Below are 12,809 nucleotides of genomic sequence, written 5' to 3'. Positions count from 1 at the left end.
TGCCCTTCGCCACAACTTATCTCTGCGAGGCTGGTTTCTCTGGCAGCAGTTAAAACTAAACATCTGAGTGACTGGATGCTGTTGAGAAGGAATTGAGGCTTAAACTGTCTTCCATTGCGCCAAACTTTGAAGAGCTTTGTGCCAAGATGCAAGCCCACCCGTCGCATTAATATGGGTAAGTATTTGATATTATTGCTACACATATAGGCCTGTTGGGAATACTAACACATCCACTCTTTCTCTTTCTCTCTCTTGCTGCAGGCTGAGCGACTTTTGCGACTTGAAAAGTTCCGGATGGATCCTCTTTTATCGTCTTTTAATTTATTTTATGTTTGACCGCTCTTTGTTACTTAATTATGTTGTGGATCGTGTGTAGGCTAATTTTATTGTCGCACTTGAAAAGTTTCCGTTTTTATTTATTTTATCTATTTCGGAGCCTATTCTTTTTAATGTTGCGAATCGTTTGTAATTCATTGCAGTTTAATTCAGCCTGTGTTGATGTGGTTATTTGCGCATGTTTAAACATGAGTCTATATGACGATAAAACAAAGTTTTGTTGCGTTTTTTTTAAAGTGTGAATTGGGGGTGCGCCAACCCGGTTGGGACATGGAAGGGGGTGCGCAGGAAAAAAAGTTTGGGAACCGCTGTTTTAAGCCTAGTACTCTTGACAAAAAAATATAATATTACTAGTGGTTGAAATAAAATAATCTCTGCTTTGTTTTTTAATGCAGAAATAAATGTGCTCAAAATCATCTCTGTAATTGTGTCTTGGTTTGGTACTGCAACGATTTGAACATTTCTTACCACTGCTTTCTCTGTCACTTCCTGACGTGTCTTCAGCACTGAGAAAAAAATTAGGCCTTTGAATGAACTGTAATATAACTATATTATATACCTATACTACTACTAATATATATATATATATATATACAATATACACAAAAAGCTTTCAGCACTTCTCAATAGTTTCAACGTTACAATGCATCAATATTTACAATTTCGTATACAGGCAGCTACCAGCAGGCTAGATGATGTAAACAACAGCGGGAAGGACATTGGCCTATACACTGCACAGGGGCTCCCTCCATCGCAATATGTTAAAAAGTGCTGCGAGACAGCAGCTGCGCATGGTTACAGTTACTGCCAAAGTTGCCACTCTTTGCATATATCCCAATTTATTTTCATTTTTTCTAAGAAAGGTCATGTCACACATTTTGTAAGTCGTCTTGCTCAGGTGTTTGCCGCGTGAATAAAAAGCAATGGTAAAAAGAAATTTGGTTAAAAAGAATTTGCTTCAAAAAAAAATAGTTGAATGTTTGATTAAATCATTTTTCTTTAAAAAACACTGTCCTTTTAAAGCTTGTTCCAAATTATGTGTAAATTTGAAAGTATACTTAATGCATGAATTCATTTCGATTACGTGATTATATTTATTTTTAAAAAGTCAGATAACATCCTCATGAAAACATGGCATGTTCAAAACTTAAACCCCATTCGAGGCATTTCATTTAATGGCATTCAATCAAATGAATGAAATACCAAGTGTAAAAGTTAACATTTTGGCCTGAAGGTGGTGCAAGAGGAAAGTTCATGATTTTTCGAGAAGGGTATTGAATTTGGAGCTTGTTCAATTTCAAGCATATATATATATATATAAAATAAAAAAAAAAAAAAAATAAAAAAAAAAAAATATATATATATATATATATTTATATATATATATTTATTGAATGCTTTTCTATACTTATATTTATAATATATGAAGCACTTTTATTCCCTATTAACCTATATAATAGCAATTCGAAATTTCTCCATCCTCATCCAGCGTCATTCAAGCGCTGCTTGTAGTCATGAATAGTAACATATAGATAGTCTAATACACAAAAACACAGGCAGGTTCCTCTCTGTATGATGATAACTTATATTTCTGATACTTCCTGCCCATTTCCTCATGTTATTCCTTCCTTCTATTAACGTAAACATTACACTATGCTACTGTTACTTTAACTTCAGTCGAGCATACTTCCTCCACCCCTTTCAGGACACCTCAATTATGAGGTTTTATTTCTGACTATATTTCTTCATTTCAAAAGGGAGCCTTGTGGTTCTGTAACACATGTGGTCAGTGAGCAAATGGTGCATGTATGCACATCGGACTGAGAGTTGGTACATATGATGCTTTCACTAAGTAACAACTTGGCTGCCACAGTTTGCACTGAAATGAAAATGTAAATAAATATTTTTGTTTCCTTGCACAGGATATTTTACAATGTTTTCCCCGACGATGAGGGAAATGATCACTGACAGTAATTGTTTTTCCATCAACAGGAATCAATACATCAATCAATGCTCATGAAAAACTAGTTTAGGGTCAATAAGTAGTCGCATGTCACATGCTCTTTTTGTTAATGTCCTTACATAACTTTCTGTTCTCTAATAATCACCTGACTTTACAATTAAACAAAATATCCCATACAGTAATAATCATAATGATAAATCCCTGTAAGTCTCTTAACATTTGTGGAATTCATGTGTGCCTAGACGTATTATGTAACACCAGTGCTGTTGAATAGAGAGCCGCTTACTGATGGCAATCCTTTTTGTGCGTTGCGGTTCATGCTGTATACAAACACAGATCGTTAGAGAAAATACACACTGAGTTATAACTGTGACTATTTGCACCCCCCGGGGGGGCTGCGTCTGTTGGTGTTCCTTGTGGCAGTTTATGTCGAGTTGTGTTAGTGCAGAGCTCTGCTGCTGGGCCTGTGTCACACAGAAGCGAGTCACCACGAGAGGGAGGGACTTAGAGGCAGCAGGACAATGCTGATGATTGTGCAACGGTCCCTAAGCGGCGGCTGGTCTCTCTCTCTGTCTCTCTCTCTCTTTCGGACCACTCTCGCTCGACTACCAATTGCTGCACGCACTGTTTGAAGTGAAAGAAAGCGGACAGCTTTGATCCAGTGTGTGGGATGCACCGACAAAGGTAAGACCAGTTTTTCTCCACTGCTACATACACTACATACATACACTGCTCTGTTGATGGGACTTTTTTTTTTTAAAGCTGTCACACAGGGACTTGTGTGAGGTGTGGCGTGATGCAGTGCAGTTCTTGAGGGGTCCGGGAGCTGGAGGTTGGCTCGGGGTTTAGGGCGGCCTTGTCTGGGTTTTTTTGGCAGGGTCACCACAGTGTGTGAATGGAGCTGAGCTGAAAGAAAGTTTCACAGCAAAGGGGCACAGCGAAAGGCATGTGTAGAATCTGACCAGCATCCAGCAATGGAAAAGACAAGCGTATGAGGTGGACATAAATAAGGGAAGAAAAATGATGCGATGAAAGGTGATGAAAAAACGATACGAATCGAGATGAGAAGATTAAACAGTGCAAAGTGATTGATGATGAGATGTTTCTGTTGGAGAGGACAGGCGAGGATCGAGTGACGGTTTACAGTGGAAAAAATAGAGGTGGAATGGATGTGGAGCGATTAAGAGAGAGATTAATTAAAGAGCTGACCGAAGGTGGGAAGACAGGAGGAGAAAAAGGCATAAAAAAAAATTGGAGAAACAGAGAAAAGCAAAGAAATTTCTGTTGGATGGCTGTGAAACCAAGATAAGGTTTGAACTGCGTTTTCTATTATCTCCTCAGGGCGGACAGCAAAATGTACTTCCAGAACAAACAAAGAAAACATTATGTCAAACTAGTTATTCCATGTCTATTCAAATCTCCTTTTCAGTCCTTTGTTAAAAGCTGGATTTTCCAATGGGGTAAAAGAACACCGGTAAGCCCCTCATTTTCAGTTTGGCCCGCCTCGCTAGATCAATTCCTCTGATCCCTTTTAGCGGGCAGATGAGAGGGACCCAAGATGTTTTGTCTCGATGTGGAAGTCGTGGGGTGAGCTGTTCACATTTACCAATGATCTAAATCTGGAGGATGATTGATCGGCTCTCTGGTTAATGTGAGGTGTGTCAATCCTCCAGACTCAAAGACACACTCCTTCACAGAGGCGTTCAGCGCCCTGCAGAGTAAGAGGAACACTGCTCTCCCTTGTTACCTTTCATGTGATTCAACCCTTATCAATTACATGCGTTTTGTGTTTCCAGGTTGCGGGGGATTTGAAGTTGGGCTTTGCCGTGAGCTACAACAAAGCAGGCAGGCGGGGACAGAAGACACAGATTCAACAGATTCCGTTGTGGTTTCAGCAACAAAAAAAAAGAAGGGGCGCCGGCCTCTGCAGCGCGGAGGGGAACCAAGGCGGCCCGTTGCTGCCATACTGAAAGGAGCGGTGATCTGCATTTGTGGCGTGGGCGGGCAGGTGAGGGTTAAGCCGTGGTGACCACGTTGGGCGGCGCGCCAGTGCGGGAGGGGAGAGGAAAAGGAGGAGGAAGAGGAGGGGTCGACGGAGGAAAAAGAAGAAGAGGAGGAGGAGTAGTGGTCTTGGGCCTGGAGCCCAAACACCAGCAGGATGGCGGAGAAGAAAGTTAGGTGAGTATCAGGCTTGTTCAGCTCGATGAAAAACGGAAAAATGCATTGATAATGTGAGCCGGGTGCTTAACATCGGGCTCTCACTCTCTCTGTCCGCGTGCTTGGCTGGATGTGTCATTTGCACTTGGCGACTGTGTTTGAATGCTTCTCTGGCTGCGTGTGGGACCGTATCTTTGTTGATCCCCTAGCAGCCTCCCTGCTAAGCTGATTAATGGGGGCGTGGCAGGCCTGGTTGGTGTGACTTGTGTATTTCCTATTGACCTGGCCAAGACCCGCCTACAGAACCAGCAGGGCGTCCAGGTCTACAAAGGAATGTGAGTAGTACTCCCCCGTCCCAGGTTAACCCGATACATGTATGCAGTTTGTCTTAGCATCCCTAAACAATACCTTTTAATGGTATTTGTTGAAAAAGGGGCTCTTAGGGCATCTTAAATCTAGAAATTTAAGTTTCTGAAGTGTGAAAGCATTGCAAAATATCTGCTGGTGTGCGACAGCAAAACGTTCTCGCTGGGTAACGGCACTCTAATTTGAGCTTCAAACCAGTAAGGTCTATTTACATGATGCCGATATAGTTTCCACTGAATATCAAAGGGTGGATCACCACCGCTCAACACACTCTTTCCTTTTCCTTTGGTGTCACGTGAGTTAAGGGAAAGACTGAATACGTTGTGTTAGTTGACGCCCCTTTGTGGTGACTTAAACCAGATAAAACAAATGCACAAAAACTAAACCGACACCAACTCTTCTAACTGCGCACATCTGGTGGGCTTTGCTGGCTGGTTGGGTGTGGTCATCCCAGTAAACATCACATTTTAGACTGCAGGTTTCCTCTCTGAGTCAGACATGGAAAAATAGCTTGGATAACTTCCATTCAAAGCCCAGTCACAAGGCTGACTTTCCGCTTGGTCTTTGTCTGTCAGTAGACTTATTATTGAAACATGAACATATTCTAGAACATTTTGACAAAACACACAAAAAGTAAATTGCCTTCTCTTTTTGTCTTCACAGGTTGGACTGCCTCGCAAAGACGATACGCTCGGAGGGCTATTTCGGATGCTACAGAGGTACGTTTTCTAATCCCTGTGACAAACAAGACTTCAACTAAGCTTTACTGCAAACTTAATCCGGCCGCCTCATCTGTTGTTTGTCCTGCGAGGCCTACGGTCATAACAAAGTGGGGTCTGCTGCTCCTCGACGTGAGCCATGAGCTTGTGTGCAGGTTTGCTCTATTTGCGTTCCTCGTTGGTTGTGTGTCATCAGCCCGTTTGTCTTCTCCAGGTGCAGTGGTGAACCTCACGCTCGTCACACCAGAAAAAGCCATCAAGCTGGCGGCCAACGACGTCTTCAGACAGGAGCTCTCTAAGGATGGGTAAAATGGATTTTTTTCGCCCTTCAACGGTCCATCACATAATGAAGCTACATAAAATAGGTTCAGCTCAAACATCCTCCTCGCAATTTAAGCACATAGATTAGTGTAATTTGCCTAAAGAGAATGAAAAATAAGTAAGTGGCTTCAATATACCGACTCTTTGCCCTTCACTGCAAAGGTTTATGCTCTTATTTGTTATTGATCCTCTTGTGTTTCCAGGCATTTACCCCTGTGGGGGGAGGTCCTGGCAGGGTGTGGGGCCGGGACCTGTCAGGTGATCGTCACCACTCCTATGGAGATGCTTAAGATCCAGCTGCAGGATGCAGGAAGGCTCGGTTAGTCGGTTACTGGATTTAATGTACATCAACTGTACATTAAAAATGCACCTTTTCTTTTGTTGCTAAGATTGATTTGGTTGTTGAGTGTTGCTTACCTGGGACACTCTGCGTTTGACCATCAGCTGCCCAGAGGCCTGTTCCGACTCCAGCTCAGGCTGCTGCCTCTGGTACAGCTCAATCATTGGTGCCCCACCCAACAGCACGACCTCCCCCTCCCCCTCCCCCTCCCCCTCCCCCTCCCCCTCGGACCTCGGCCACCAGCATCACTGTGGAGTTGCTGAAGACTCGTGGCCTGGCAGGCCTCTACAGGGGGGCAGGAGCAACGTTAATGAGGTCATACACACACACACACACACACACACACACACACACACACACACACACACTCAGTGTGTAACATTATTATGTAACATTATTTTATTTTGCTCTCACGTAGCACGTCTAAAAAAAATGTTTCACTTTCATGACCATGCACAGTTGCAAGTGTTCTCTCCCACCATTCAAGTCCGTCATCTCTGTTTCAATGAGTTGATTTCACATTGCATAACCCATTAATTGTACTTCCTGTCGAACTCTGACAATCAACGCTGATCAATAGATTCCTGCAGCTACGTCTGGCTGTCGTACTGAAGCTGAATGGGGCCACGTTTACTGTCCATCTTCCCCCCCGTATACCAGCCTCCATATTCCTTCCTCTCCGTCTCTCCTTCAATCTGACATATTCTGTAATCCTCATTTTCAGGGACGTCCCCTTCTCAATGATCTACTTCCCACTGTTCGCCAACCTAAACGCGCTGGGCCGGGAAGCAGCGGGTGACGCGCAGGCCCGGGCGCCGTTCTGGCAGTCTTTTGTGTCCGGCTGCGGCGCAGGCTCAGTGGCAGCTGTGGCTGTAACGCCATTGGATGGTAAGTGGCAGAAAGATCGCACCCAAAGTGAGAAGGGTTGAATGGAAGCTTCTGTTACTCACAAAGATAGCAGGTGTGTGCACACACACCCGGTGACACAGCTCGTCGCTGGATCTCTGTGACCGGCCTTCCACTTGTGGCCTGTGTCAGAGAATGGAGTTTTTAGCTGCACAGGATGTGGTGCAATTTGCTTTGTTCGTGCTAAATGTACAATAACACCAAAATAACACAGTCGTAGTCAGCCTCAGTCATGTAATCTTTGATCTCACCAGTACATAAATGCCTCTACAATAGGGGTGTAACCATTCATTCACTGAATCGATTAAGCGATTTATATTTCTGCGATCCAACCGAATCGATCTGTGCTCCACAAATCGGCATTCCAGACGACATATATCCATTACAAATCGATTGAAATGGTACATAATCGATTATATCGATTTGGAAACTGCACATTGGATCTAAGTACAAAAACGTTCTGGATGCGCGTTTGCCTCCTCTAGCGTTACCGCTGCAGCAGCAGAAGGTAACTGCAGCTCTGCAGACACCTCAGGCCTCGCCAGCACCAAACTCAACATCACAGTAACAATTGCCAAGTTTATCTGTAAAGACATGCGACCCTACAATGTGGTTGAAAATCCAGGGTTCTGTGAATTGATCCAAACATTGTGTAATTATTGAGTAATGTTTACATTGAAAATGGCACTTGATTCAAATAAAAGGTTAATAAATTTGCCATTAATTGTTGTTTGCTCGTTTATAATATCCATAATTAATTTAAACCTGATTTCCTTACAAGAAACAACAGGGATCTCAGAAACTTTGCCTGCACTGTCCAGTAAAGTCACTGAATCGAATCGTTCGAAATGAACCCATCGTCCATGAATCGAATCGGCAACCTTGAATCGCGATTCAAATCGAATCGTTGTTAAAATTAATCGTTACACCCCTACTCTACAGTCATAAAGACTCGCCTGCAGACCCTGCAGAAAGGTGACGGCGAGGACACGTACAAAGGAATTGTGGACTGCACACGGTGAGACGTTGGCCTGCGAGACAACATTTATTGCCTTAGTGTTTCCAAATGTTTGAAGGGCCACGTAACGATTTCTTTCTCCCGCGCGCTTTGGCAGGCGCATCATGATGCGCGAGGGCCCGTCGGCGTTCCTGAAGGGCGCCGCGTGCCGTGCACTGGTCATCGCTCCCCTTTTCGGCATCGCGCAGGGGGTCTACTTCGTCGGGGTCGGGGAGACGCTGCTGGGTCTGCTGGGATAGCGGAGCTTGGCGTTGGCGACGGGGGATGCCCCCCTCGTCGCTGCAGTTGAACAAATGACGCGACTGATGCAGAGAACGCTGGATGCAGAGAGAGGGAAACACGGCCAACCAAAGGACGGGGGAACGGTCGCACATTCCAAGGGTCTATTTTACTAACACGTGGACCAGCGGGTTCTAATCACTAATCGGGTTCCTCTAGGTTCGTCCTATGCAAGTGACAAAGTCCCCCTTTAATGCTTATCAGCAACTGACTTTGCATCCCGTTGAACTGGCGTCAAATGCATGAGATCAGAGTTAAAAAATGTTTTTGACGTGTTTCTCCGGGAAAATGAGTTTAATCTCCTTCTGTCCTCTTATACGTCCCTCCCATTCCCAGAGGTCTGATTTGTAATCTGGGATTCTCGCGGTAGATTGGGAGGTGCCGGCTGGCAGGAACTCTGAGGTCAGTCGTTAATCTGATGGTGATGCTTTAATCCCGGCATCCCGTACAATATACCCTAACACACGGCTCACTTTGCTGCTCGGGTCAGGTGAAACTGCTGGAAGGCTCGACTCTTCTCCACACAGCTTAAATAAAACCTTTGAAGGATATGTTATTCCTTAGTTACACACAAAAAAATACAATTAAAGCCTTATGAGTGCTGGTTGTTCCTCAATCATAAAAACTGTACGTCTTGAATGAATTCAGTGGAATTGGGAGTTTTGGATCATTGATTTGGTACGTGAGTCCAATTTAGCGAGGACAATTCTATTTGTTAGACCCATGGACGAGTACGGCACCTCGTCTTGCCAACTCTTTGCCATTACTTCAATCCACTGCGTGGCACTAAAAGATTTTTTTTTTTTTTTAACATTTTTAATGTAAGACACGTTGTGATGTGGCTACTGTACCTAGGCTACTGCATTTTCCTCTTTGTAGATCAAACATAGCCGGAGTAAAAGGTTTGTTTACGCACTGTAAATAAAGATGTCTCATTTCTTAGTGTCACACACATTTATTTATTTGTTTTTTGAACTTCAGAAGCTTCACAACCATGGTGGACATTTGTTTTTCTGTCCGCATGCACACGCAATCCAACTGTTTGGCAAACATGCCTTGTAACCAATCACATAGGCCGTATTCTAAAAAAATATTGACAAGGCATGTGATTTGACCTAAATATGAATTTTGATAAATATTCATTAACTAAAGCATCAAAGAGTAACTGGTTTTCCAAAACAACTGAAGAAAGGCACATGAATAAAAGGCCACTTTTGCATTATCATGTGCTCAATAAGTGCAAAAATGAAAAAGAACATACATTAACACAGTAGTATCATCGCATACACTCAATGGTAAGTGATGGTGAGACTTAAGCTCCTCGTGATGAAGCTCTTTGGTGGGCTCGTATGGTTCACACACGCCGCGCTCTTCCGATCCGCTGTTAATCCGTGAACCTGCGGTTGGGATTGGCTCCAAACAAGTCCACTCGGATTTCAGGCATCATCTGTCAGGTGTAAAGTCGGCACACAAATAAGTACACGAAGAAAAGAGAAGGAGAAACCTGGATGAATGAATGAAGTAAACCAGTGGAGAAACAAGACAAACACAGAGGCTTTAGGGCAACATTCTTCTACATCGCCGTGTGTCTGGTGGACACACATGACCGCTGAGGGACATGTAATCCCCTAATTTGTTGATATTTAAATCTCATCTTGCTTCTAGCTTGTGCTAACCTTCGGAATCAAACCGTATGGTTCGGACCCCTTAGGCGTGAGACTTCTAACATGAACCTTTGTACAATGTCCGTGCATAACGGCAATATCGAGGTTAGGTAATGTTTCCCAGCATATATTCTGATGTATCACAATAGATCTTTTCCAGGAAGCCTTTGTAGTTGTGAGGTTGCTCGTCTGTGCGGCAGCTTTGTCAACAAATCCTTCCCAAGGATTCTCAATAAACTATCACCAAAACACAGTTGGTTCATTTGTGTGAAACCCGGACGGACTAGTGGGCTCTGCTGCCCTCCACAGGCAGGCTGCACAAACTGAGTGTGTGTGTGTGTGTGTGTGTGTGTGTGTGTGTGTGTATTCACAGATGATCAACCTGACTCTACCTGTTGTGCCATCAGCTCAAGCCTGTTCTCCAAAGTGTTGGACACCTTGATCTTCCTGTTGTCGTTGTACACTTCGATCCCTCCGCAGCTGTTAAAACAAAGAGCGGTCGCAATGACCAGACAACTAAACTCATTTTAAAGTTGTTTTTTTCTTCCCCTTTTACATAAATAATAAATAAATCTGGTCGTACATTTAAAATTTAAAAGAGTAAGAATGGGTGAAGAAGTGCATTCAATCATCTCACATCTCTGATGGAAGAAAGCGTTCCTGGTCGATTTTGACGACTACGTTGCTCTTCAGTGCCTCTTTGTAGATATGGATGTTCTTATTAACTGCAGCCTAACAAGCAATAAAACAAAGGCTTATAATCACAACACTACCAACTACCACAAAGTCAACCAAGGTTGTAATTGCCTGCAATTTCCAACTCTAACGCAGCACTGTGCTCGACCTCACCTGAACCATTTCCACATCCTGCTGTCGGCAGCGGACGGTCACTTTAGGTTCCAGCAGTTGATAGAAACCCTTAAATGACGGCACAGTACACTCAGAAAACCAAGAGAAACCAGTCAGTTGTTAGTAAGAGAGTGATTTTACCTGAAGCACCAGGCCCTCCAGTAAGGCGGAGTAACTCGTAGGGTCCTTGGCGATCTCTGCGAGTCTTTGATGGGCCTCGTTCAACAAGTCCTGAGAGGAACAAAAGTAGAGGAGAGAGGTTTTATTCATTTAGATCACCTCAAAGACATGAACGAGTTTCTCATAAGCTTGTCTTCAGATATTTGGAAAAAATCCCGTTTATAATAACGGACGGCGCTGTTTGTTATTGCGTGTAATCGCTGTCATTTGTTGTTGCGTTGTCGGAATCCAACACAAGTGAAAGAATTTACAATCAGTTGGTTATTAGAAAAAGACACATGGAGATTATGTGTGAAATAAGAGCAGTGATCACCGTGATCATGTTGTCGCGGGCCGTCAGCACCTTCAGCCTCGCCTGGTTTGGCAGGTTAGACATCTGGCTGTGAGAGTGGAAAGAACATTCAATGAGTCACAACAGAAAGTTATGACGGAAAACACTGATTTAATGACACTTTCGCCAACGCAACCGGGTTTTACGAAGCTCGTCTGATGACGTCAATTTCCCGAGAAGATGTAGACAGAAATGGTTAGTTAGCCAGAACTGAGCTTGAGTGAAGGGATAAGAAGTTCATAACAACAAAGTACCAGAGCAGCAAAGTGACCGAAAGAAAAAAAACCTGCAACTGGTAAGAACCGATTTCATATTTTTGACGCCGCTATTGGATCTGTTCAACAGCCTTCCAATCCACCAGAGGACTGACAAAGTCAAAATGGAAGACTTGCAATACGCAAATTAAAGATTATGAATGCCATGTGGAAAAAAATAATGCTGATAAATGAACAAACCCACACAGGCCTGTTGTGTTGCAGAATCTCCAGGCCAATGAGCCTTCACACTAACGTGGTTTGTGATCCGTGTCTGTCATGTGATGTCCATGTCCCCGAACACGAGATTTATTTAGAGCTGCTAATAAATAAAGATTTAAAGGGACTTTTAGGGTGTGTACAAACGTTATCTCTGCCAATAGGATGTTTTATTTTTTTCCAAAACTGGCAGTTTGATCAAACAACTGACATTTTCTTGTGCTGTTCGATCTGCTTCTCCTTCTTCTCGTAGAATTGCATGTTCTTCACCCTCTGAGTCTGCACCAGACGACCCTTTTCGATGTTGAACTCTTCCTCCGCCTGCGAACAGACGGGTGGGGGCGAGACCCGTTATCGATCCCCGCCGAGCACCACCTCCAGAATGACGGAGGGGAGGCGCACCGGAGGGTTTACCTTTGCGTCGATCTCCTCCACCTTCTCGCCGGCCTCTTTCCTCTTGCATCATGTGCTTGATCTGCACAGAGTAGTTTTTTTTAATTAAAGTCAGAACTGTGACTTTACGTTGGGAAAGACTTGTTATTATAAGTGTTTTTCTTATTAGACGTATTGTTGGACTTTATTTCGGTTCACGCTACCAGACCACGTGACGGGCAATGTTAAGTTAAGCTGTTTAATTTGCGTAAAGTGTATTAACATCTGGCGGTGGCTAACATAATTATGTCACGTGGACTAATAACAAAAGTAAACATAACAGAAACGAGAGTTATTTTAGCGTTACCTGTTTCTTTACGTCAGCCTCCGTGAGCGCCATGTCTGTCCTTAAATGACTTTGTTTATCCTAAGACCGTAAAATACAACAAATTTCCAACCACTCGGGTTCTCCGGTTGCACAGAAATAGTCAACAGACGTTATGTTAAGCATTAAAGTCGAGCTAGCGACGCGAGA

At 43.6% G+C, this 12,809-nt stretch overlaps 2 protein-coding genes across 4 annotated transcripts; one reads left to right on the top strand and one right to left on the bottom strand.

The window, feature by feature from the left end:
- Window positions 1-2,770: 2,770 nt before the first annotated feature.
- On the top strand, window positions 2,771-9,359 carry LOC144391006 (mitochondrial glutamate carrier 1-like). Of its 3 annotated transcripts, none has more exons than XM_078097517.1 (10): window positions 2,771-2,983; window positions 4,096-4,477; window positions 4,666-4,791; window positions 5,486-5,541; window positions 5,756-5,846; window positions 6,066-6,181; window positions 6,307-6,517; window positions 6,927-7,090; window positions 8,051-8,126; window positions 8,224-9,359. In XM_078097517.1, the coding sequence occupies exons 2-10, from the start codon at window positions 4,458-4,460 to the stop codon at window positions 8,363-8,365; spliced, it is 1,002 nt and encodes a 333-aa protein (XP_077953643.1). In that variant the 5' UTR covers window positions 2,771-2,983; window positions 4,096-4,457; the 3' UTR covers window positions 8,366-9,359. The 3 variants fall into 3 exon arrangements, with proteins under 3 accessions (XP_077953643.1, XP_077953644.1, XP_077953645.1); XM_078097518.1 differs by having other exon boundaries at window positions 2,815-2,983; window positions 4,669-4,791; XM_078097519.1 differs by lacking the exon at window positions 2,771-2,983 and adding an exon at window positions 3,103-3,334 and having other exon boundaries at window positions 4,669-4,791.
- LOC120808731 (V-type proton ATPase subunit E 1) lies at window positions 9,341-12,766 on the bottom strand. The gene is given in 10 exon segments (XM_040161824.2): window positions 9,341-9,852; window positions 10,462-10,549; window positions 10,707-10,801; window positions 10,919-10,987; window positions 11,060-11,149; window positions 11,412-11,478; window positions 12,114-12,223; window positions 12,317-12,359; window positions 12,361-12,377; window positions 12,642-12,766. Coding segments are annotated over 10 exon segments (675 nt in total). The 5' UTR covers window positions 12,675-12,766; the 3' UTR covers window positions 9,341-9,789.
- Window positions 12,767-12,809: the final 43 nt, after the last annotated feature.

Source organism: Gasterosteus aculeatus, chromosome Y (genome assembly GCF_964276395.1).
Source record: "Gasterosteus aculeatus chromosome Y, fGasAcu3.hap1.1, whole genome shotgun sequence".
In the NCBI taxonomy this organism is placed as follows: domain Eukaryota; kingdom Metazoa; phylum Chordata; class Actinopteri; order Perciformes; family Gasterosteidae; genus Gasterosteus; species Gasterosteus aculeatus.
This window is presented reverse-complemented; position numbering and strand designations above follow the sequence as displayed.

Coding starts and splice junctions, on each gene's coding strand:
- LOC144391006 (XM_078097517.1), top strand. CDS start 4,458: ATGGCGGAGAAGAAAGTTAG. Junction 7,091..8,050: donor GGCTGTAACGCCATTGGATG/GTAAGTGGCAGA, acceptor CCTACTCTACAG/TCATAAAGACTCGCCTGCAG. Junction 8,127..8,223: donor GGAATTGTGGACTGCACACG/GTGAGACGTTGG, acceptor GCGCTTTGGCAG/GCGCATCATGATGCGCGAGG.